Raw genomic sequence first — 27,894 nt, 5'->3', positions numbered from 1 at the left:
TATTCTAAATTATACTTTATAATTTTATATGGAAATATAATATGGAATTATATGCTTTTAAAGGGTACATTATGATTTTTATACAGAAATGTATATCAAATTTAAGTTTACCTACATGTTTTACTCTATGAATTCACTACCACTAGTGAATAAATTTACTTTTCTATCTTGTATTTCTCACTATTTCATTAAGTATATTATATATGAATTATGTTTAATAAAATAATGAAATTGCAAAGTAAACAAACCATGTAAGTTTTTTTTTTTTTCCTAAGAAATTTTATCACATAGCTACTGGGCTTCATGACGGGACTGGTTTGAGGAAATGCTTTATCTTATGTAATAAAAAAGATTATATAGTGAGCAAACTTTTATTAAATAAGCATGCCATCTCCTCACACCAGGCTCATCTTAAAAGCATACTAAATCTGTGACTGGATTTTAACAGAAATCAATTTTTGGCAAAAGAGTCAACTAAGTGAATGCTTAGCATCATATTGACCATTTTATTCTAATGTGTTTATGTTAAGGATGTGCTGTATAGTAGTAAGAAAACCATATTTGGAGTTAAGAGGCTTTGAGCAGCTTTCAGCCCCATTTCAGAGTTCTTATGAGTAAAAGTAGGCAATAAATAGGACACTCAGTAAGGTACCAAAAGAGCATGCTATGAATCCTAACAGGGAAAGAAAATTTAGTCCATTTTTATAATGACCCATGCAAAACTGCATCTTATAGTTTGTCTTTTCTCCTCTTTTGGCTCTTAATTATAGATCAGTTCTAATTTATCAGAAACATTTTCTTTCCAATTTTAGTTTGATAACTTCAGACTTAATTTCTATAATGTTGGCAAGTCCGAATAAAGGTTTTGAAGAAATTCTAGTTTTCTGATCAAATTTACTTTATTGGTACTTTTTATTATTTTTAATATAACTGCTCTTGGGATGTTCTTTTCACATGTGCAGTTTTGCAAATATGTGATTATTAAGCATATTCCTTTGAAAGTCAGAACTTTTAAAAATACTTCTTAAAATCAGATTGAAAATCTAAAGTGGCCCTTTTTATCTTTCTCTTATGCTCCATTCTTATTAGCCGCAAAGATGCTTTGCACTGAGCTGGATTCAACTGCTATTTATTTAGATTGCATGAACCGAAGCTGAACTTGAACCCAATTAATAGCAACTGAACTTGAACAAACTAATGTGAAATCATTACAGGCTCAGCTCCCCGGTCCATTATCCCTGAAGAGATCATTCAGGAGTACTCCAGGTGCCTTTTCTATGCCAAATCTTGGTGTGATGCCTAATCGGAAAGTGTCAGGAGGATTGAGTGAAGTTGCAGTGGTGTTAGCTCATTGCTGTGTTTGTGATCACTCTTGGAAAAAAAAAAAAGTAGAGGTGGTGGTCCCAGTGGGCAAGAATTATATCTGATTCTTTGTTTTGAGTGCCTCTGGCATGTGGTTAACACTCATTAACACGACACTATATAAATGAAAATAATGATTATGTAAGGAAGCCATATTACACAATTTCCCACCTTGGGTGGAATGAGTACAACTACAAAGCAAACAAAAAAAGAGCTTTGGAACTTTCAGAAAATCTTTTTATCTTATTAAGACTTCCTTACTTACTCAAATCTGTGGATTTGATTCTAAGGTTACTAGGAACAGGGTCCTTATCCAGGATTTAAGAATTCTATCAACAAAGCTCCTTACTTTAAGAAAAAGTAAGTTTCTTGTGAATAGGAATTATCTTGCTTTTGTTCTTGTATTCCCTACATGGAACAATTCCTGCCACATAAGAGATATTTCATAAGTACTTTTTGTTTGATTAATTAATTGCAAAGTATTTCACTTCTGTTATTTCATTGGGTGGCTGAATAAAGAAATTGAGGGGCTAATCAACTTTTCTAGAATCAGAGAATTATGAAGTGTGTAAGGTCAGACTTGAACTAGATCTTCTTAGTCCTATCTATGCCATACAGTCTCTAGGTAAGACTGATCCTGATTGTGTACTCTAGCCACCACCAATTAACTGACTGTAACAAATGATACAGTTCTCACCAGTATAGTATGATAGAAATATTTCTAAACTGTTTCCCCCTCTTCTGGGAAAAGCTCTGCTCAGTGACACACATAAAACACTATGCTAGCAATCAGAAAAGACCCAAATTAAAAGGTGGCCTCAGACATGTAATAGCCATGTAATTCTGGATGATCTGTTTGCTTCGGTTTCCCTAAACTATTAAATAGCAGATAGTAGCATCTAACTCCCAGGGTCATTGTGAGGATTGAAAGAGATAATATTTGTAAAGTGATTAAGAAAGTGCTAAGCACATCATTTCCTTCTTTTCTTTACCTCTCCCCTCTCTGCCCTCAGTTTCATCATCTTTAAGATAGAGGTTTGTACTAAATGATCTCTGAGGATCTATTTCAGCTTTTAATCCTCTGATACTAAAAATGAGGAAACAGATTCCAAGTATTCTGACATTTGGTAAGTCACCTAACTTTTTAGGGGGAAAATTTTATCTTTAAAACGGATATGATAATATTCTCTGTCTCACAGGATGTTTGTATGAGAGCCCCTTTTAATTGACAAAGTAGCATACAAATGTGAAACATTATTATTTCTATATACTGACATTTCATAGATAAGGTTTGGACTATTATGAAGGAAGGGATTTTACTAAGTTCTCCCTTCTTTAGGGAGGACTTGATAGCTCCAGTCACTCAAGGGGTTTATCCAGGATTTTCCTTTTCTTCCTAAACAGCAGGTTCATTGTTTCAATCCACATATTATGGCACAGATTTATGCCAGGGCCTCCAGGGTGTTAAACCTGGAAAATCTATTTGGATTCTGGTGTGGGAGATAGATTATTATATTCTTGGTTGTTGTGCCATGCATTCATCCCTGGAAAACCATCCCAAGATAGCTTTGGTTTTTGTCTGCAAAAAATATAGACATTTTGTTATAAGAGTATTCTGTTTAGGTGGGATCATTAATTTATTTCAGAAATGAGGTGAAAACAAAGTGACTTCATGATCCATCACAGCAATACAGTTCTTGAATACAATTGATTGAGGTCAACCAAATTGTTAGATATTAGTGTTTGTATGTCTGTACATGTGTTTGTGTTGGGTCAGCTGAAGTATTTTATGCTTTTTATTGCAGACAGAATAATTAGTCTTATTATGCTGCAAAGATCATTTTCCCATAGAATATTGATATTCTAACCAAAATTCATAGGATTTTTACAGTGGACATAATCTGTTTTTCTTGTGATTACATACTTTGCATATTATATTGACTGATTAAGTAAAATTTGTTAAAATGGGTATGTGGGAAATCCTGTAAAACAAGTCAAGAATGGGAGAGAAAGTATATATATTTGTTTGATCAAGAACCAAAAATGTCTTCAGTTTTGGATTATTATCTAGATACTTTTTGGCTATTATTATTTGTCCTTTGTTCTCAAAGAAGACCATGACATTAGGGAGGAGATGCCATGATATTGGATTTGGGTGAGGGAGGACTGGGCAAGGTCACTTGCTTCACTTTCCCCTCCAGAGCCATCTGGGTCCAGTGGCCAGATAGAGATCAGTGTGTCTGGTGGATATGGCCCTGGGTGCAATGGGTAAGTTTGACCTTTTTAAGCTAAGGTGTTTAATAGGTCTCAGTTTGATTAAGACTGTATCCATTCAGTGATTAAGGCAGGGTAGCAAATGAGGCACAAAAAAAAAAAAAAAAATCTCCTATTTCACCTCATCCAAAAATGTGAATGTATGTATGAATGAATGAATCTGGGAGCATTGTTATTTTTTTTTTTTTGTCCATTTAATAATGTATTTCAGTTTTTAAGCTTAGGTAGGATAAGGTAATGTACTCCATGTTTAATGCTCTGATAGCAGAAACAAAAAGCAATGGATCAAAATCAAATGCTTATAGCAATTATATAGTTGTGACTCATTAACAGAATAACTCACAGCAGTCCTTTCATTGGTTTCTTGATCGGTGTTTTTGAGCCCGTGAATGGTAATATCCCAAAGACATTCTCCTGTGACATTGCCCACAAGACAGGTATACTACCAATAATCCCCACTAAGTGACTCACCCAAATCACCCAAAACAATGTGTTTTTGAGCAACCCTTCCATAAAATTTATAAAGCATTTAACACAGTGTCTATAGGTGCTATATAGATGCTTATTCCATCTTCATCTCCCATGGCTCTTAATACGATATGTGTAGATTTGTCCATATGAGTTCTCTCCCTTCACCCATACAAATTGCATTTCTTTTTCTGAGGAGTTTTTGAAAACCTTTATATCTGGAATAAAATTTATCCCCCTTATAAGTCAGCCAAATGTAATGAGTCTTTCTGAACTTTGCCAGTCAGGTTCTCAGGCAGTAGACACATGACCTTCCCTGAAACCTTTCCAGGACCTGCCAGCACCTGTGTTACGGCAGAGAGTCCCAGGGTCACCTTGAGGCCATAGGAAGCCTCTTGAGCCATGCTTCTGTGGAGGAATTCCTTTGCTTCAACACTTCCTTGAAAAATAAATAACTGTCTGTTACCAAGAAGAGGAGGGCCAATGTTGCTTTTGGACTGTTGAGACAATGTTTGGAAAAGCGTCATGGAGTTGTTACAGGCAAGACCCTTTGGTTGTGAATGCCCTCTGCCTCCTGAAATTATTTTAATCTACTTATCTGTTTGCTTATCTGTTGGCATACCCTCCAGTAAAATGTCATCTCCTTCATGGCGGGGTCTATTCCTAGCACATAGTAAGAGCTCTGTAAATGTTTGTTTATTGAAGTGAATTGAATTAATTCTTTTTTTTTTTTTTATTCCTGAGAACCAGCAACCTGGTATAAGTGACTTGCCCTACCTGCCTTCTTGAATTGGACCTTCCCCTTGGTTCTTTTACTATGTATGGGTCAAAAGACTGGATGCTAGAGCTCTGAGTAGATAGAGCTCTGCATTCAGTAGATAGAGCCCTTAGCCTGAAGTCAGGAAGAACTGAATTCCAACCAGGTCTTAGATACTTGCCAGTCATGTTTCATATTCACTGAGACATATAAGTGGTACAGTGGATGGAATGTTAAGTCAGGTTTACTCAAATAATTCCAGCCTCAGATATTTACCAGCCAAGACACTTGACCTCTGTCTGCCTCAATTTCCTCAACTGCAAAATGGGCATAAAATAGTAACTGCCTCCCAGGGTTGTTGAGAGAGTATGATGAGATAATATTTGTAAAGTGCTTAGCATATTACCTGGCACATAGTAGATACTTAACAAATACTTCATTTCCTTTCTTTCTTCAACTATAGTTTCTCTCTGTTGCCCTACCATAATTAACTTGCATCTGGTCCTATGTTTTTTTGCTAATGATTTCAATTAGTTTATTCTGTGATTCCTAGTTCTACCTCCTAAAATTGGTTACTCATCTTAGTCTAATCAGCATTCTGGCTCAGATCTTCAGCCTAGTTTTTTTCCCTTAGATTGTGATCTATAAAAGTTCCACTCTCCGGGATTTCATCCGCCAGGGAGCTCACTCCCTTAAAAAGGATTTGGAGGACATCAAATTCAGAATTATTACTTTATATGGAAGGACAATGAAAGCGAGGGAGATTGAAACATTTGGCTAACATCACATAAGTAGTAAGCCTCATTGGTAATACCCATGATTCCTTCCTTTCTGTTGAGCCAATTAGAATTGAGTCTTGATGGTATTGGGGGGGGGGGGGGGTAACAGTCTAAGCCGGTGATTTCATTGGAAAGTCCAAGGAGGGAAGTCCTTTTACCAGTGCCAGTTGGTACATTCTGTACAAATTGCCTGAAACTCTGGGAAATTAAATAATTTGCCCAGTATAACATGGGTAATATATTTGTCTCTAGTAATATAGAGTAAAATAAAATTTTGTTGTGTGGTTAAAATGGTTATTTTTCTATATGGCTGGGAAACATAGGAGGTGTTATCCAGAACATTTCTGGAAGCTTGACAAGTTTCATTTATATTCCTCCCAAAAAGATAATATATGTTAAATGGCAAGATAAATTTTATTTTAGGACTATTCCATGTCAATAATATCACAGTCCAGCTTGATCATCTCCCTGTGAGATCTTGTACAACTCATTCAATATCCCTGAGTCATAGTTTTCTTTTTCTTTTTTTTTTTCAATACTTAACAGTATTTTATTTTTTCCAATTACTTGTAAAGATAGTTTTCAACATTCATTTTTGTAACACTTTTGAGTTCCAAATTTTTCTCTTTCCCTTTCCTCAAAACAGCAAAATATCCGATGTAGATGATAAATGTGCAGTCATGTTAAACATCTTTCTATATTAGTCATGTTGTGAAGGGAGAATCAGAACAAAAAATAAAAACCACGAGAAAGAATAAAACAAAAAATATTTCAGTGAAAATAGGAGACTTCAATCTGCATTCATACTCCATAGTTCTGATATGGATGGCTGAGTCTTTTAGAATTGTCTTAGATTACTTTATTGCTGAAAAGAGTTGTCTGTCATAATTGATTATTACATAATGCTGTTACTGTTGTACTGGTTCTGTTTACTTCACATATAAGTCTTCTCAGTTTTTTTTTTTTTTCCTGGAAGTATCCTGCTCATCATTTCTTATAACACAATAATATTCCATCACAATCATACCACAACTTGTTCAGCCATTCTCTAATTGATGTGCATCTTCTCAACGTCCAATTCTTTGCCATCAGAAAAAGAGCTGCTACAAATATTTTTGTCCATGTGGGTCTTTTTTACGATCTCTTTGGGATATAAACCTTGTGGTGGTATTTCTGGATCAAAGGGCATGCCCAGAGCCATAGTTTCCTAACTTGTAAAATTCAGAAACTGTATTTAGATGGTCACTCAGAGGTCCTTTCTAACTTTGGACTTATAGTACTGTGATGAACTTTGTTCTTCTGGGCTATTTATGTGTCATAAATGGAGGATATAATCCCAGAAAGAATTTCTCATATCTAGGTCAGCAATGGAAACTAAACTTTAGGATGTTCTCATTAAAGGATACAACTTATCTAAAAATCTTTTTAAAAGTATGTATCTTGCTTAGTAGGGCAGTAGGTACAAAGCCAGGAAGACACATCTACTAGATGGGTAACCTTGGGCAAGCTGTTTAACTGTTTTTACATCATCTATAAAATGAGCAGGAGATGGAAATGAGAAACCATTCTAATATCTTCATCAAAAAAAAAAAAATCCCAAGTGGGGTCATGAAGAGTTAGAAATGACTGGGAATGACTAGACAACTACCACTTTATTGTGCCATGCATGATGTAGCCAAGTTTGTTAAAGAACATTTCACAAATCTAGCAGGGATGAAGAAGAAATGGCACAGAACAACCTACCATTGTATCTGCAACAGACTTCTGGCATGACATGTGGGGTGCACATTTGTCCTTTCAGAATGGGCTTGACTTTATATTGAAGATTCATTAATGAGATGTTGAGTGACTGGGCAGTACCTCCACATGTACACACACATATATTCATGCATACATAAACATACAGATTAGGAATGTTTGAGCTAAATTTACTGCTGCAAAAATAAAAGTGAGGGATGGCTGGGGTAGATGGGCAAACTTTCCATTTCTACTGCCAGTATGTTTATATAAATGTTTCCATCTTTAAGTCTCTACAAGGAGCAGAACAACTTCCGTCTTTCTCTCTCTTTTCAAAACTAATTTAAATCTAAGCATTAAAAAGACTGCTTTCTACCATATGTTTGTTTTAGATAAAAAGCTAAATCTCTTCTAAACATAAAGGCTTCTAAAATCTGTACTGCTAATATAGGCATTGAATCTTCCGTGGTGATAGTTAAAGCTCCAGAAAATGCCAAAGGACTGTTTTGGATGATTTCAAACATGAGATCTTTTATAAGCAACCACTGTAATTGTTTTCGTTTACACTTGTGGCTAATGAAATTAAGCCTTTGATGGATAGGCAGCATGGCACAATGGAAAGATTGGGTTCTTGGAATCTTGGGACCCAAATACCAATTCTGTATTTCACCCCCATGTGACCTTTGCTAAATTATTTAACCTTTCACCTTTCAGTTTTCTTTTCTATAAACTGAAAAGAGGACGATTTCAGTGACCTCTGAACTTTCTTCCAGCTTTTAAACCTATGATTCAATGATCCTATGTCCTAAGAAAGTAATCTTTCTCCCTCAATCTGCCCCCAAAACAACATCATTGAAATCATTTTTTAAAAAGAAAAAAAAATAAATTGTCAAATATTAAGAAAAAATAATGGTGATTTTGATTAAGATCATGAAACTTAATTGCCAGTTGGACCATCATCATACGCTGAAAAGACTATATAATCAGAATTTCTTCTTTTTTCTTAAGGAATATTTGCTTATGTATAATGAGATACATTTTTGAAAGATTTCATTCATATAGTATTTTATTCTTATATTGATTGATATACTTTCAATTCTATACTTTATCTAGTTAAGACTAAATTTTTGGGAAGGACCAATACCCATATCCCCTAATACAAGAAAGGACATGTTTACTGGAAAATGTTATACTAGAACATACTATTATTTTGGTCAAAATGTAATTGAATATTTCTTTGAAATAAAAATGATGTTTATGTATTATCATAATTCCCTTCAAATGTAGCCTGGTATTAACTCTTTTCCCTGCTGTATATAATTCAAGTCTAAAATTGCTGTATTTTATCTTCCCTTAAGAGGGATATTTGCCACTATTGAGACTGATTAGGACTTGTGCATAACAACCTCAAATATTCTTTGTCAACATATTAAAATAAATAGAATTAAAAACAGAATCAAAAACTTCAGTGTAAACTGACAGAATCTAACTATATATCCCAATTTCCTTTGCATACTAGAAAATTTAAGTTAATTATTTAGTAAAATCACTAATCAACCTAAGTAACAACCTATGAAAATTAATACCTTTTAAACATTTGTCTCCTGAATTAATATCTTTTAGTGAAAAAAGTGTTTTTTTCTGCCTTTATGATTTGTAGGCATAATTGTTTCAGTAACCCAAATCAATACACAACAACAAATCTGGGATGCTACAGATCAGGGTTTCTTTCTAAGGAATTTCATGTGGTTCAGGTTTTCTTGACATCAGGAAATGCAGTATAATATTTAATAAAATGGCCCATTTGCTCCTCAACCAGTGTTGAGATAACTAAGTGGTTCAGTGGGTAAAGCTCTGGGCCTAAAGTAAAGAAGACCCAAATTCAGATCCAACCTCAGAGCCCTACCAACTGTATAAAACTGGCCAAGTCAAATGAGATGATAATTATAAAACATTTAGTCCAACACCTGGTATATGGTAAGCATCATATAAGTGTTGGCTATTATTATTGTGGTTGTTCTTGTTCTTTTCCCTAGGATTTTCTTAGTATGGAACAACCAAGTAATCAGAAAGCATTTATTAAGTACGTAATATATGCCATACCTAAAGATATAAATATACAAAAGAAAAATTAAATAATCCTTGCTCACAAATTCTAATGAGAAATAAAACAAATCTCCCTTTATATTTATAAGGATATAATTATATGTAACATCTGTAAGTACATATAGCATGAATAAAAAGTAATAAATACAAATATATACAAAGTAATTAATTACAAGATAATTTGAAAGTGAGAAAACTAGTATCTGGAGGAATTGGGAAAAATTCTGTGAAGACAGTATTTTAATATCCCTTAAAAGACTCTCTGAGGTATAAGTAGGCAATAAGTTCATTTCAAAAAACAAAGAGGGTCTGACGGACAGAGAGAAGACCAATTTGATTGTTTTACATAATAGAAGGGGATTCATTTGAAGTAATAATGAGCAATAGGATAGAAAGTTGTAATGGAACTAGACAGGAATTTATGTTCTAGAGACAATAGAAAAGAGGTAATTCTGTATTGTTTTCTCCTACTTTTCTTTTATTCTTCTTTTAAAGACTTAACATGAATGTGTTTGAGGGGCAAATGTATGATTTCACCTTGAACTTATCTCATTTCTAATCAGTCAGTCAATAAACATTTTTAGTCATCTCCTATGTGTCAAACATTGTTCTAAGTGTTGGAGATTCCAAAAAAACAAAAAAAAAAAAAGGCAAAATAATGTTTCTGACCTCAAGGAGTTCATAATCTAATGGGAAACTACAACACATTAAAAGACACTGAAAAGGAGAGGGAGGAGGGTACCTGGTTCAGGGAGATATAATGAACTCCTGCAGCCTGGTAGAAAATGATGCAGTGCCTGCCCTGGATACCTTCTTTTAGTGGAGGATCTTGATGGAGCATCCCAATGTCCATCCTCCACCCTTTCTGATCAGAGAGAGGGAAGGGACTCAAAAATGAGTGCTAAAGAGATGTGAATTTCAGAATTGATGTCATCTTGCAGAAAGATGAATCTCTGGAGAGCATAATTATGTTCAGGATAACAGGTAGATGGTTATAGATCTGGAATGAAAACGTTATAATTAGGAAAAAGAGAAATTCACATTTTGGGGGAAAATCATATTCCTCTCCCTGATGACATAAAAAGGGAGGAATATTTGTCTGTCTTCTCCTATAGAGAATCTGTATGTAAGTGTTTTAGCAAATAATATTATTATATTGCTCTTGCAGGTGCTAATAAAACCTGAAAGATTAGATTACAGGCAGAGTCCATCTAATGTGACTTATTCTGTGAACATATAATCTTAGATGGAATCATGTTATAGGGAGCAATTAGTTATGTGTGGAAAATGTTTCAGTTTTCATCTTGAGCATTCAGCTGAATGGCAATAAAATGGCAATTTGGTTATAATATTTTAATGATGCTATTTCAAAACAACTTCATATGGGGCAATATTACATGAAATATATTTACATTATTCTTCTGATTCAGTGAAAGTGGGTTTTTCTTTCAAAAACAATTGCATCAAGTTTAAATATTGACCCAGGTACTAAACTTTTCTCTTTTACAGTAGCTTAATGCTTTTCATTTATGGCTGACCCAAATTATTAAATTTATAATCAAGTTTCTTTTCATCATGAATTTGATTTTCTGGGGCTTTGGGGGAACAATAATTCTTTCAGAATGATTTTGCTATTATACTTAAGAATGTTAAGGGACTCTGTTTTTGTTGTATGGGCACTCTTTCCATTGACAAGATTCTAATTTCTTAAAAAAAAAAAAAAAAAAAAACAAACTTAGTAGCAGGTCTCTGAGTATTGCTGCAGCTAAAAAAAATTTCAAAATTATGCAAAAGTTAACCTTGAATTTATTCAAGGATGGTCTTCAGTTGGAAGTTCTGAGGTCTGATTTCAGGTCCCTATTTTCCAACTTACTAGGACCTTCCTTGGCTCATGTTCCATTGATATGGCTTAGCAGAATTCAGAGTCCTTCCCCTGTTATAATGAGATCTTTGTCTTGAGTGGAAAAAAATTTGGTATTGTTTTAAAATGTTTATGCTCATAAATAATACATAAAGCAGTCTTCAAATAAGGTGTTGATTATAACAGAAAATAGCTGTTATGCCATTATAAGGGTCTGACATAAGATGGTTAAAAAATAGACAATTGTGTCATAGGAGTTGCTGATAAAGATTTATTGCAATATTTATTGATATATATGGCTAGAAAGATCTACAGAGATTCCGTATGCAGAAGAAGCTGAGGGTCAGAGATATGAATTGTCTTACTCAGGGTATATCACCTGTGGTTAGTGATAGAGCCAGTACTAGAAGCTGTCTCCTGATACTTAATCAGAATATCATCAATTCAAAGCTCCAAGGGATATTAGAGATCATCAAACCTAACTCCTTCATTTTAAACAAGAGCCACCAAGAAAAGTTAAACAATTTGTTCATAGCATAGTCCCATAGCTAGTGGTATTCCTAGTTCCAAGGTCAGGTCTCTATCCACTGAACCACCTAGCTGCCATTATTCTTTAATTCTCTTCCATAGATTCTGGCATCAATAGATTCTATGGGAAAAAAAAAAAAAAAAAAAAAAAAAAAAAAAAAAAAAAAAAAAAACATGGTCACAGAAACCTACTTGTGTTCCTAGGTCCTCAAAATAGCAAATAATAATAATTTACTTAGCATATTTGTGCAGCCCATTTTTACAAATATAGAGATCATCCAAGTGTACTCTGAAGGTCTTATGATGAAAAATAGTGTCCATACCCTGAAAAGAATTGATTGTGTCCAAATATAGATTAAAGCATATTTGTGTTATTTTTAACTTTATTTTTATTGAGAATTTATTGAGGGGGGAATCTGTATTTTCTTTGACAGCATAACTTTTTTTATTTTATTATAACTTTTTATTGACAGTACATATGCATGAGTAATTTTTTACAACATTATCCCTTGCACTCACTTCTGTTCTGACTTTTCCCTTCCCTCCCTCCACTCCCTTCCCTAGATAGCAGGTAGTCTTATACATGTTAAATATATTATAGTATATCTTAGGTACAATATATGTGGGCAGAACCGAACAGACAGCATAACTTTTATGGAAAATGTTTTGCATAGCTTCACATGTGCCTTCTTAATGGGGGATGAGGGTAGAGAGAAAGGGAGGGAATCCCAAACTCAAACTTTTAAGAACAGATGTAAATAATTGTTTTACATGTAACTTTGGAAAATAAAATATTAATTATTATAATTAAAAAATATATAGTGAGCAAATAGGGATACAGATGGGAACTGTGATTTCCTTCATTGGTATAGGGAACTTTCAGGTGAGAAAACTTTTCCTAAGGCCCTCAAATGGTAAGATCATATAAACAGTATGAGTCAAAAAGTCTTGAATACAGGTTTTCCTGACTTTGAGGTGATCTCTTTATCCACTAACCCATACTACTTCTCAGAAAAAGCATGGTGACATATTTGTGCAGACTGGAGGAGGAATGAACCATGTTTCTACTTCCTAGAACAAATCTAAAGTCTCTCAGATAAAATGTTCTATCTGTTGAAAATAAGAAAATAATGGTAATTATGAATTTATATAATACAGTACCTACTTAATGTATTAAGTCAACTGAGCCTCTTGCTAACCTACAACAGTTAGTAGTGACCCAGTACTTTGAAACCAGAAAAAAGTTCCTGAGATTTTTTGCATCTTGAAAATGACTGCATCCTTGTACCACAATTGAGAAGCAAATAATGATCATTGCCTCAATGTGGGGCCAACATTCCCTTATTGATATTGTGAACTCCAGCTTGTGTAACAAATTAATAGTCTGACCTCTGTATGAAATGTCTGGGTGGTCTTTCAAGGTACTTTCAAGTAGTTTGTATTTCAGTTATCTAGTATAAGGTCACAGAGACTGGGACAGCTGGGGCTAGTTCCACATCTGAGACAGATGATCACAGCTTCTTTTCCAAAAGCATAAGGCAAAATGTGCCAAAGGTCAAAGCTGCCCCTTTGAGACTCTAGGAGTGTTCATGGTTCAAGGCAACTGAGGTCAAAAACAAAGTGGCAAAGGTTAGGAAGTGTCTTCGTAATTGAGAGTTCTTTGCTTTCTTGTGGTACTTCTCTCCTGTAAGTGTTCTTGAAAGAGTATGATCTCAATCTTATCCAGCTAGGATGTTATTCCTAAAAGCCTAAATAAATCCCAAATAAAAATCCTAAAATAATTCAAGCAACTCAATCTCCTGAATCAAAAAGTAAGAGAATGTCGGGTGTCATTCATACACCTCTGACTCATGACAAAGATCATTTGGGATGTGAATGGGCTTTAACACAAACCTATCCTTGGAGAGTTTCCCCAAGTGGTAGGAGCAGCCCCTTAAAACTGAGAGCCACTTCTCTTCAGTTTAACCAGGGATTATAATTATAATCCACTAAAATAGTTTAATTGAAGGCATCAAGAGCAGCTGATAAATCATACAACTTTCTGCCACACTTGCCACAAATGGGCTTGTGTTTGGTTTTCATCTCTCCACTAAGTTTTGGTGATTTAAGTGATTTAAACTTAAGACTTTGATCTTCATTATATACTTCAACAACAATATTATATGATGATCAATTCAGATAGACGTGGCTCTTTTCAACAATGAGATGAACCAAATGAGTTCCATTTGTTCAATAATGATGAGAACCAGCTACACCCAGCGAAAGAACTATGGGAAATGAGTGTGAACCACTACATAGCATTTCCACTCCCTCTACTTTGTCCACTTGCATTTTTGATTTCCTTCTCAGGTTATTTTTACCTTATTTATAAGTCCAATTATTTTTGTGCAGCAAAATAATTCTATGGATATATATACATATATCGTATTTAACATATTCTTTAACATATTTAACATGTATTGGTCTACCTGCCATCTAAGGGAGAGGGTGAGGGGAAGGAGGAGAAAAGTTGAAACAGAAGGTTTTTCAAGGGTCAGTGTTGGAAAATTACCCATGCATATATCTTGTGAATAATAAGCTATAATAAAAAGAAAAAAAATTATAAAAAATGAAAAATAAAAATAATTGCCAGTAACTGTTTGTAACTGCTGAACCAGACCTTGAAGGAGTTAGTGATTTCTTCTTTTTTCATCTAGCTAAGAGTAGAAAGGAGATGGTTTGGGCTGTGGGTACTTTTGCTTTTCTCAGTTCAACAAAGATGAGCCCTAAATGGAGGAGGAACCCCATAAATATAAGCATGCTCTTTGGGGGAGCAGACCACCCATCACTTTGTTGTTTCACAAAATTTAGAGATTCCTTCCATATAACAGACCTTCCCCAAGTCAGTCTATATTGAAATGAAAATAGCTCCTAAATTTATAAAACTACTTAATAGTATACACATTAAGATATACTTCTGTGCTTCTTAAAGGGTCCAAAAACAGAAAGAGGAAAAAAGACATTCTACTGGGGTGAACAATGTCCTTTTGTCAAGCTTTCATCACATTTTCTCACATCTCCTTCACACAAATGCCTCCTCAGAAAAGGATTTAACTGGTTTGTTCAGTGATTGGGAAATCTTGTGTTCTTATAAGCAATACCTTTCCATTTCCTCTGCAAACTTGCTTGCTACTTGTAGCAGATTAACACTGTTACATTTGGAAGCTTTCCTCCTAATCTTTTATCTGACTATCCTCATCTTCTTAGTTCTTGCTCTCTCTCTCCACCAGACTCCCTTACTTATGTCTATGTGTTACTCACCATTTGTAAGCCAGTGAGTACTGTAATATGCCATATTCCTTTCTTTCATTTCATGGCATTGGGAACACTAGTTCAAACTCATTGGTTACCAGATGCCTTCCCGCACATAATCTACCATACTATAACCATTGCACCATGCTAGGAATTTAATTTAGTGTGTATATATATATATATATATATATATATATATATACACACACACACACATACATATATGTGCCTATATGTGCACACATACATATACATATCCTATATGCATGTATATATATATATATATATATGCATATTCTATATGTATATATATTGTATGTGGACATTTTACTATTTTCATCATGTTTCATTTATCCTTATTAGTGTTTGGATCTGTCTTGGCTGTTCTTAGAATTGACATTTCCTAAGAGAATGGTGCTTCACTTGCCAGCACACTTCTTACTCTACTTACTTGCTAGAGTTACAAGTGTAACACTGTTCAACTGAATTCAGCAAACACTAGGTAAGCATGTATTAGGATGTAAAGGATTTGCTAAGGACTATAAATGTGTAAGTAATCTCCTGCCCTCAGGGAGCAACTACTTTTCATTCAGTGTTTACCTGGCACAGAAAAGCAATAGCCTTTCATGTTATATTTAAATTGACACTAAACTCCAGTTTAAGAACTTTCAGAATGGTATCATTAGATAGTATTTTATGTATGGGACACTTAAAGATGTATTTATTTCTGTATAAAAATGCCTTCTTCAACTGAAAGCCCATATTCTCAGGATCATTATGGCAATATATTTTGAGGTGGATCTGTGACTATTTTCAGAGAAAAATCCCAACTCCTGATAACAATTCCAAGCAGTAGCACAACATAAAACTCCTCCCCTCCAAAGTTATTTATTTTTTAATGGTGATTTAGAGTACATCCCATTCATTCACACACATCATCTTGTGGTTGATGATGTTCATTTTAACTCCTACATGATATAAACATCAGGAAAATTGTTTTACAAACATGAAGTCAAGAGAAACTACAAAATATTGGTTTATTTGAAATCTTTTGCTCCTCTTAAAGCACATGTATTCCCTGATGAAGAAATATTTGAGTATAGTGTTTAGACAGCTAATTCTGCTAAGATTTCAGTTCATTTCTTTTGTGTGGTTTTTCCATTACACTGCCCTCAAGTATGTCACAGCTGCTGCATTCATCACAAGTGAGGCGCCAAACTGGGTCAGGAACTCCTGAGGAGTAAGTGATCTCTTATCGGCACTTGGACATAAATTGTACTCTTATTGATATCACCATCAGTGTTTTATGGATTTCCAGATTTCAGTGCACTGGGGCTGCTGAGGCACCAGTTGAAAAGTCTCATCTGAAGCCCATTAAGACTACAAATGGGGAAAACCGAATGCTGTCCCCCCCCCAAAATAAATCATGTACCATTTTCACTAATGATTTTTGGTCATTTCTTTTATTCTTATTTAAGTATTGATAGTGGTCATAGGAAAAAGGAATGTTTGGAGACAAGGGAGTCATCAACAATAGTAGAAATGGCTTTTAGTGCAGATAGTTATTCCTGAACTCCCAGCAAACATATATGCCGTGGTCATCTTGTCCCATGTACTTGTCCCAGAGCTCCCATAGCTGTTGCTTCTAGAGCATTTGAGTTATCACTTCTGCTTTCCTCCAATCTTTTCTGCTACTAGTTTTCCAAACCTCCTTGTATTCTTCAGAGACCTCAGGGAACTGGAAGAGAGCTCCAAAGCTGTCAGATCTGGTTGCATTTGTCATCCTAGGTATCTTATTTTATATACTAAAGGAACATTATTTTGAGAAATCAATTCAAGAGCCTCTCTCTGTACCTTCATCCTCCTACAAATTCTATTCGGTGTTTTACATTGTCAAACACCTCCTCTTAATATGTTTTCTTGAATTCTGTGACAATGTAAAATCTTGGTATCCCCTTTACCTGGTTATTCAACATTTTTGTTACCCCTACCTATATATGTTCTGGAAATTGATTTAGAAATACAGAATTTGATATATGGAAAGGAGTTTCATACTGCTCTTCTCTAACCCCATTTTACAGATGAGGAAACTGAGGCACGGTAAAAATAAGTGGTTTGTTAATGTCACTTAGCCAGTTACTGACATGTAAGAACACAGGTTTTCCAATTTCCAGTAGAGTGCTCTAACTTCAATTTCAAATACCACCTCAATAAAGCTGTCAATCCCTAACTTAAATTAAGTCCTACATTTCTCACCAACTTTAGAGCTTTTTTAATTAGATTCCTTGCTACTTTATATTCTAATATCAAAGACAGAATTTCTGCAGTTCTTCCCCAAGCCACCCTCAATAACCCATTTTGTCATTTTAGTGTTCACTAAACAACTAAAGTGAAAATGACCGTATTTTACTTCCTCTGCTTTCCTATAACTGTCTACCATTCAGTAATTTTATTTTCTGCAGTAAAACTCAAATATGCCCATTCTTGTTAGTCTCTCTGCTTCTACATGTACAACTTTACAAATCTCAAAGCTTCTTCTTTCCTAAAAGAATTCTATAAATCGTGATTACTTTAAAAATGCCAACTACTGCCTCCTGTTATTCTTAAAATCAGAGTCCAACTTTTTATCATTTCCTTCAAAGTTCTTTTACAGAATCCCAACTCTTCCTATTCTCATTTTCTTATTCCAATGGGAAGGAGAGAGATGGGAAGAAGAATTTATTAATACTTACCGTGTGCCAGGCAGTATGCCTGGAATTTGCAAATATTATCTTAATTTGCTGCTTACAACAAATTTATGAGGTAGGTGCAATTATTATTATTTTTTTTTACAAATGAGGAAGTTGAGGCTGGCAGAGGTTGGGTAACCTTATCTAGAATGGCAGAGCTAATAAGTATCTGAGACGGGATCTAAATTGGGCTTTATGCACTGTGCCACCTAGCATGTTTCATATTGCTCCTTGAACTTGATCTTCTCTTATTCAATTCAAATCTTTTATTCAAGTCATCTGAAGTACTTTGGACCTGTAAAGAAAAAGTACTCATCATATATCCTTCTCTGCCTTCAAATTGTAGCCTAGCTTTCTCCAAACAAAACCTGCCTTATATTAATATCAGCTTATCTTCAAACAGGCTGTGATCAGAAACATTAAAGACCATTCAAAACTGAATGAAAATGTCAGCTCCGTTTGAAAGAGGTCTATTAGTAATGCAAATGGGAGGTTATACACACTAGTTATTAACATAATGGAACCCATTAGAAGGTTCTCAATGAGATATTCAGGCTTTGAGAAATCGGAGTTAGACAGGGGAAAATAGGAGTATGTAGGTTTTCCCCAGTCAATAAAGCACTGGGGCTGGAGTCAGGAAACTGATATTCCTGAGTTCAAATTCAGCCTTAGACACTTACCAGCTGTGTGATCCTGAGCAAGACACGTAACCTTGTTTGCCTCAGTTGCTTATCTGAAAAATGAGCTAGGACAGGTAATAGCAAGGCAGTCTAGTATCTCAGTTAAGAAAACCCCAAACAGGGTCATGAAGATTAAGACATGATTGAAATGATTGAACAATAACAAGGAGGTTATTTAGGACAGTTAGGTGGCTCAATGGATGCAGTGCCACACCTATAGTGAAGAAAATACATCTTTCTGAGTTCGAATCTAGCCCCAGACACTTCCTAACTGTGTGACCCCAGGCAAGTCAGTTAACTCTGTTTGCCCTGTAATGCCTAAGAAACTAAGTAAGACAAGAGATTAGAGACCAATTCAATAGTTTATTAAATGGAGAAAAATACTGGGACCAATGGATCCATGGTTGATCCCAGGACTAAACCAGACTATCATCTCAAAGAGTCTAGTCCCAAGTATAGGGACAGCAAGCTTTTTTATATGATAACAAGAACAATGACATAGGGGGGAAGGTACCTAGGTGGGAATATCTTAATGGTGGGGGAGGCCCCTAGGATGACACAATGGAGGGAGGTTACTGATATTCTAATGACATCTAAAATGGATAAACCTTTATCTTGTCAAACAAGAAGGAATGTCTATAACCTAAAGATACAAAACCTTAATCTCAAACATTAAGAGGGAAAGGTTATAGCCTGAGGCAGAATAACTAGGACAATTGGGGAAACTAGGTCAGGATATCAAAATGGAACTTTGGCACAATAGCCCCAGTGTCCAGTAAAATGATCTAAAGAAGGAAATGGCAAAAAACTCCAACATCTCTGCCAAGAAAACCCCAAATGGAGTTACAAAGAACTGGACAAGACTGAAATGACTAAAAAATAACTATCAACAAAAGAGATTATTTAGAAATGTAGAACCAGTGTTCCTAAAGTTTTTAAATGGGACAAGATATTCTTGGATTTGACCAACTCCATTAACCCATTTGGAAGAAGGCTTGCCATGGTATGATATGTTGAAAACATTGCCTGAGTTGGAGTCAAAAGGTTTGAATTCCATTTCTGCCATAGTAGCCTTGAGATTTGTAGATGGAAGTAATGAACCTTAATTTTCTCTTCTGTTAAAGTTGATAATATTAGGCCTATCAACATTAAGGTGAGAATTAAATAAGATAATGTTTATGAACCATGAAATTTGGAGTTGAAAAGGGCTATGTAGACCGATGTCTAGTCACAGTTCCTTTCTACTACATCTTATCTTCCATCAAAAACCTTCAGTGACAAAGAATTCTTTGCTTTAAGGAGCGACCTATTCCACTTTTGTACAGATCTAATTATGAAGAAGTCTTTCCTTGTATTGTGCTGTAATCAGCTTCACTATAATTTCCACCACTTGGAGCTAGGACTGCCCTTTAGAGTCAAACAGAATATGATTAATTCATCTTCCCTGTGACAACTCTTCAAACATCTGCAGACAATGATTATGTCTTCTTTCTCCCTTCGCACAAAACTAAGTATGAGACCAGAGTAGAATGACTAGTTCCTGTTGTGAAAAGGTAGCAATGAATTTACAGCTTATTTTCTTCTGTGGGGGAGGGGGAGGGTGGGAAGAAACAGACCAAGAGCTATTAGGCTTCTCAGAATTTCCTAAGGCAAATCATTCCCGATTTAAAAATTGTGACAAATGACCTTTAATTTACCACTGCAATCATTTTTTCAGCTCTATTGGGATTTTGTTACAATAAACATAGTTTTCTTATAAAGGAATAAGCCTTTATGTTTATTTTTTATTATTTATTTTCAAGTCATTTTGTCCCATGAGGAATTCAGTTAACTAAAGTTAGCTTTATAATAAAACCAACCCAGTCCATGTTTCAAAGTGACACAGTTTTAAAAGTAGCTCAAATTATATTCATCAAATAAAGTTACATAACAAAAAATGGCAAACATAAATGTCTAAAAATTTAGGAATCATTATAAAGATTATTCAAGTAATGTGAAACTTCTGAAAAGTATATCATTTTATAAAATGTAATAAGAGTGTCCTTTGAAAAATCAAAGAATTTATATCCTAAACAAAGGGACTTTATTTTTTAATTTTTATTTATTTAAATTTAATTTATTAAATAAAAGAATCTACTAAATGTATAATAAAAATGATTGCACATAGAGCTGCAAATCTATTACATATAAATTGCTATTTCTTTTAAATATATAATAAAATTAATCATGTAAAATTTAAAAAAATTTTTTTTTATTTTTTCCTCCCCACATCCTAAATAGTTTTTCAAATAAACATCTCATATCTCAAATATAAAGAACTTTGTAAAATCTAAAAGAATATGAGTCATTCATTTTCCAATTAATAAATGGTTAAAGGATATAAACAGTCAATTTTTTGATAAAGAAATCAAAACAACTTATAGTCCTGTGAAAAAATGCACTAAATCATAATTAGTTGAAGAAAGGCAAATTAAAATAACTTTGAAGTATTATTTTATACCTATAAGATTGGCTGAAATGATTGAAGGGGAAAGGACAAATGTTAGAGAGAATGTGGGAAAATTGGGACATTATTTCATTGGAATTGTGAATTTGTCTTGAGAATACTCCCAGAAAGTTAACAAAAATGACATAAAGGAGCTTTAAAAGTAATATAGTAATAAATGTCATTTGTGTAATGAGTTCTAACAAATAGAAACACATCAAATATTCCAGGACTGTGGGAATTAAGCCTATTATTGGCTCTGAAAGCACATGTATATGGTTTTCTTATCCATAGTTAGAAGGATACGCTGGACTCAGCCCCTTTAGCCAATTCTAAATCTAGTTTCCAGGCAATACTAATAGATCATTATTCATTCAATGAACAAGCATTTAATAGGAACCAACTATGTGCCACACTATTCTAGACCCTAGGGATGCAAATATGAAAAACAAAACTCTCATTAACCAAAAGAAGCTTACTTCTCAAGTTGTCATGCATGGTATTGAGGAAAACAACATGTATAAACATAAGTAAATAGAAAAATATTTACAAAGTTGGGGAAACTAGGTGGTACCATAGTGTATAAAGTGCCTAGTCTGGTGTAAGAAAGATTCAACTTCTAGCCTCAAATGCTTGCTAGATTGTGACCTTGTGCTTGTACTATAAGTAACCTTACTTAACCTTGTGTGTCTCAGTTTCCACATCTGCAAAAATGGAGAAGGAAATAAACCACTCTAGAATCCTTGCCAAGAAAATCATAAATGGTGATCAAGAAGAGTTGGACATAATTGAAATGACTAAACAACAAAAAACAAAAATATACCAGATTAACGTAATCTTTTTTTGAGATGGATGACCCTTCTAGCTAGAGGATTAGGAAGGATTTCACTAATGAGTGGCACTTGTGCTGAACTCTTCCAGAAACTAGGGACTCTAAGACGCAAAATACAAAGAGATCTCCTGGCATAGGAAATGGCATGTTGTATGTGACAAACAGCAAATGTGGTAGTTTGGCAGCACCATAGAGCATGTTAAAGACAGTAACATGTGATTAAGTCTGTAAAAGTATGTTGGAGTCAGGTCACAAGGGATGAACAAGAATTATGTCTTTTATCCTAGAGTCGAGAAGAAGACAGAGAATTCTAAGCAGGAGAGTGACAAGGTCAGACTTGTGCTTTAGGAAAATCACATTGGCATCTAAATGGAAGATATATTTGAGAGGAAAGAAACTGGAGATCAATTAGGAAGCTATTGCAATAGTGTAGATAAGAGGCAATGGGGACCTGTGTTAAAGTCATTGTAGTAGGATTTTTTTCCTGAAGTATGACAGATGTAAGCTATGAAGTGAAAAGGAGTATTCTTTACATCTTGGAAAGCGAATGTATTTGTACAGACTTGACATTGAGGTTTCAAAGCTGGATGATTGGAATAATAATGGTGTCCAAGACAGACATACAGAATTTAGGAAGAGGGATAAAATTAAGGGGAAAGATGAGTTCTGTTTTGTTAAATTTAAATTTAAGTTGTCCTTAAGTTGCCATACAAATGGAAATATCCATTAGAGAGTTGGAAATATAAGGCTGGAGTTTAAAAGAAGAGAAATAATATCTTGATAATTGATTTTTAAAATATCTGCAGAGATAATAATTGAAATAATGATAAGGTTTCCAGAGGGAACATACAAAGGAGAAAATACAACTCAGGACAGAGCCTTGGAATACATTCCCATTGAAGCAGCAGGACATGGATAATAATCAAAAATATCGATCATAATTGTTTTTACTAGAGTTGATAATCATTGTTTACTGAATTCATCTTCCTGTGCCTCCTTATGGTATGGATATATTGGTGAATCAATCCTGGGTTCAAACACTATGCTGCCAAAATACAAGTTTTAGCAGATGTCAAGTTGCCAAGATTCTAAATCCCAGCAGACAATGGGCTGCCTAGTCCAGCCCTAACAAGCAAATTCCTAGAAGGCTGGTCATCAGGAGATGAATTTGGCAAAGCCACAGCAACTTGTGAAGTCATGTGGAGATAAGGGGGTTCAATATGCAGGGTAGGGCATAAAGGTTATAGCATGTTTTTTATGGAAGCAGTCCCACAGTGATAAAATCATAGTTCTCTTTCAGATGAATCAACCTAAAATGTATGTTATTAATGTTCTTCTGCATTTTAAATAGCTCAAAAGGTAATATCCAAACTACTACATACTCTTTGCCTGAGTCGTCAGTAGCCAAGTGGTTGTTGCCTCTTATGAGTAAAGAAAATTCTTTTATACTATGTTTCTTGGGATTTAAAATAATAGTCTTTGTATTCACTAACTGGGCACAATACTTTCCTCATCATCTGTGAGCTTGTATCCTTCAAATTTTCTTTTAATGTTTACAAGATGTCAATACAATAACAATGTGATAATGAACATTTTCAGTAACTAAAGTGGGATGATTTGCATCTTTGAAGCAACATTTCATAGATAAAAGGAGACTTTTTTTGTATTTTTTTTCTTCAGTGATAGAGCATTGCCTCGTGCTGAGAATGAAATGCTTGGAAACAAGAATTGAAAGTAAATATGAAACTACCCTTTCCTTACTTTAGTCATAAAGAGAACAAATCACTTTGTATAATACTGTATTCTACCTAAAGATATCACTCCTTGGTGTCTGGGATAACTTAGGGGCTTTTCTTTAGAGTGGGATAACCTTTTTTTTTTTTTTTTTTAGATCACCTGACTAAAACATATGGTGTGGGACTGGGACCCAATTGTCATTGGTTTTGTTTGTACTGCTGTTGCCCATAATCTGTGACTCACATTAGTTCTGTACTAAGCACCATTTTTGGTATACATTTTTCCTGTTTTTTGAGGATGTTTCAGTCGAGGAACAAAAGGAAACTAACATAACCCTTGCCATTTCTTTGATTTGCTTAGGGTTTTTGGTAGATTGGGAAAATCATGTAATGATGCATCTAGGAATAGAAATAAAATTGAGAATTATATGAGGTTGGACTTCACATTGCTCTTTGGGGCTAGCCACTATAGCCAAAGTACTATTTCAGTCAATTTCTGATTATAGGAAGAGATACATTTTATTTTCTTTTTTAACTAGTTTCTGTAGTGGCCAGGGGTGGATTGCCAAAAGGAATGGAATTTGTTGGAAGCAGGGAGTTGTAAATACTAACAAAAGGAATCTCTTCTCTAAGCCAGCTGTGCACCATGTTTAAAAAAAAAAAGGGGGAGAACATGAAAAATACTAATTTAAACTGCAGAAGCTTGAGAGTGTTTGGGCATTATTTTTAGAACATAGAAAAATGGGAGAGTGCAATTTAACCATTATTCACAAAGCAAATTCTTAAAAGAGCAAATAAAAGTTAATTTTCTTGATTACGGAATGATTTGAAAAACAACCACAAGGAAAAAAATATTTCAAAGACTTCCTTTTCTGACTGCCAATTTCATATTAAGTAAATTATTTTCAGCCTAATTATAATGAAACTAGTAAAGCTACTAGCTCTGCTCTGTTTGGCTTTCATTTGGACTTCCTATTAGAAAGATCATCTTTCAGAATTTAATAAGTGACTTTCAAATATTTAATGGTGGAATCTTTCATTAAATTAAAAAGGAATCAGAATATTTTTAAAGGACTATCTTATTTTTCTCATCAGTATTGTCAAGCTTTATTAAAAAGACAAGCAAAGATTAAAACAATCCCCTTTGCTTATTTAAAAAGCCATTAACACCATGAACCTAGTCAAAGTCATATTTCCATATGTGTAATCTATACATTCATGGGTTCTAAAAGTACAATATGGGGGTAACTTGCAATAACACCTTTCTTTGTTTCTATATAAATTGCAGATTATGCTGACATTGTCACATGACTACTTCGTGATCATCCTTTTAATTCATATTTATTTCATGTCAGTTTTATATTGTGTGGTGTCCATTTTTGTATTTATCACCCAACAGTTTTATCTTGAGTACTGCTTTGGCCAATTTGTTAATATAAATTGTAGAAGATAAACTTTCCACCATTCTTGTCTTATATGTGTCACTATATAATAAATGATGCAATGTCATTAAATTGAATTATTTACAAGCACTTCTAGAACTTGAATACTTTTACACAGAAGAATGTGGTGAGTCCTTTTAATTAAATTGCACTGTGCCATGTGCTTTTTCCCTGAGGTTCTTTTGACCTTTCACTTCTTATTTTGTCTTGCAGGCACACCACTGTTAGTGAGGAGGAGCAGTGACCCAGCACTGGGCCCACCTGCTGACTCTCATCCAGGTGCTTCACACCCCAATGACCAGAATCTGAAACCTGTTGTACCAGTAAGTGTCCTGCAGTTTGCATTTTTTATAGAAGAGGTTCAGACCAACTAGCTTATGTGGAAATAAACGTGTGTGTGTTTGCATATGTGACACACCATACCCATATATATTTCTATATGTGTGTGTTTGTGCCCATAAACACAAATATACACATATTACATACATACAAGGTCTCTCTGTGGACTTATTTCCCTGCTTCCTAGAAAATATGCACATATACATCTATACATGCACACACACATACACACACATATGTATACATGTGTGTGTATGTAATATAGTACACATTTCTTTCAAAAGAATCTTATAAAGTAACAGACAAAATTATATCTTTCATATCTTTTTTCAGAAAAAATTTGTATGAATATGATATGACCATGTAAATCATTTCCATAATATTTTTTGCTTATAACATGGATATTTAGTCTATTAAAGAAATTATTTGGAAATTTAATGTTTGGTATGTCATTAGTAGATGGACACATTTATAAGCCATTAAACTTGACCAGAAATAATAATTTTACAGAGTTCCTGTTGTTACTATCATGCAAAATTGTTTAAAAGAATGACTTCCCTAAGATAGAAAATTTAACATTTAATACTTAAGTGAAAGTTTTTAGCATATTTCGTCCAAAAGAAAATGAGACAATAACAGATAAGAATATGTACTTACCTGTAGCACTGTGGAAATTTGCTTATTCTCAATTTTCTGTTTTGGTTACTTTTTCCCTGGCCTTATAGGAACTGTAAAAATATATGATTTTATATATAATAATATTTTCATATAATAATTTAATATAATAATATTTAACTGTTTTTAATTTATGGAATAAAACAAGCATTTCTACCACATGCTGTAATTAAAAAGATGATTATACAAGAAATACAAATCTGTAATGTACAACTTGGTATTCCTTTTAGATATATAATAAACACTGACTAAGTGCCTACTGAATAAGCACAATATTAGACTGTGGTGGGAAGCACAAAGTTTTGATAAGATACAGTCCCTACATTTGTGAAACTTACAATATATTTAACAGGTAAGACACAACCACCAATAAATATAATACATAATATTATATGATAGATATATTAGAACACTGCAAAATCCAAACAAAGGAGGTAGTTATCAAGGCTGAGAATGGGGTAGGCTGTAAAGACCATCAAGGAATTGGGGAAGGGTTCAAGGATATATTTAAAACTAGTGAAATGACTTGAGTTCCAAGTAGTATATTATAAGTATGAATGTTTTAAATGATTGATTGATGATCTTTTAGTTCATAAATGGGTGGTAGAGACAGGAGGGCAAGAATCATGTGAAAGAAGACATGCTGGAAACTGGAAAATTCACTGTTAAGGAGGACGCAAGGTAAATCACAGCACTGGGAGGGAGGTTGGGCAAGGTGCTTCCAGCCTCTAATTTCTGTCTAACTCTAAAATTCTGTAATTATTTTTGGCATTTGGTCAAGTGTAGCTATTGCATAGAAGTCACATCTTATAGGTTGATGATTGATGACAAATCTGGGGAGTTTATGATGATGTGGTTTTTGCAGTACCTAATAGGAAAAATAACAGTTTAAAAGAACCACATTAAATTGCAGCATAATCCAAAGCTCATATTGGGAAGGAGGGAAATTAAAATTTCCATTTCTTTAACTTGAGGGTTCAGATGAAAGTAATTGACAGATGGCAAAGCCTCAAGTGGGTTATGTTCAGTCATTCCTGAGAAACAAAATTCTCTTGTAAGCCCCAAAGCATAAGAAACTGAAAGGATAAATATTTGACACACTTGATTATGTTGAATTATTGGGTTTAAAACTGCAGTTAATGATTGTTATGTTCAGTTTTATTTTATTATGTTACTTCCGAGAAAGGAATTGGAGCTTTTTATTTAGAATTTTTGGTTTTGATATTGGCTTTTTTGATGTCAAAAGATGTGAAATTGTCAAGTTGGCAAAGTTCCATTGGCCATTTGGTCAGTTCATTAATATTAAAATGATAATTCAAAGTTACATCTTCCCTAAAAATGTCCAGAGTAGAGGACAAATAGATACATTAACTATTTTATAAAAAATAAATAAATGAAATTAATTTTTCACTTAGACCTGTGATTTCATTGAAATAAAGAACTCACCCCGCCGCAAGTTGAAGAAAGTCCCTACCCATATAAGCAGCATCAATGTCCAGTGCACTGACAGAAGTTAAATAACTTACCCAGAGTCATAGTCTCAGTGAGTATCAGTGGTGAGACTTGAAACCAGGTCTTCTTGGCTATGAGAGCTTTGCATCATGTTGCTATGATGTCTCTATAGATCAAGAATTCTTAATTTAAGGTACCTGAAGCCTAGTCTATGGATAGAGTTTTACCTAAAGTTTAGTTTACCTAAACTTGAATGAGGAAAGAAATGCATCTTTATTTCAATAAAATTGTTTTCCTTTTGAATTTGTATTCCTATATTATTTTCTTTTATATTTCATTTTGTACATTTTAAAATATTATT

General features: G+C 34.1%; 1 protein-coding gene across 1 annotated transcript in view; it reads left to right on the top strand.

Moving 5' to 3' along the window:
• PARD3B (par-3 family cell polarity regulator beta) overlaps window positions 1–27,894 on the top strand; it is a 740,364-nt gene that overhangs the window by 55,187 nt on the left and 657,283 nt on the right. The window contains exon 3 of the mRNA XM_031961171.1: window positions 25,281–25,390. Within this exon, the coding sequence (XP_031817031.1) occupies window positions 25,281–25,390 (110 nt within the window). The remainder of the gene's footprint in view (window positions 1–25,280; window positions 25,391–27,894) is intronic.

This window comes from Sarcophilus harrisii, chromosome 3 (genome assembly GCF_902635505.1).
Source record: "Sarcophilus harrisii chromosome 3, mSarHar1.11, whole genome shotgun sequence".
NCBI classification, from domain to species: domain Eukaryota; kingdom Metazoa; phylum Chordata; class Mammalia; order Dasyuromorphia; family Dasyuridae; genus Sarcophilus; species Sarcophilus harrisii.
The sequence above is the reverse complement of the archived record's forward strand: the minus strand, read 5'-3'. Positions and strand labels throughout refer to the sequence as shown.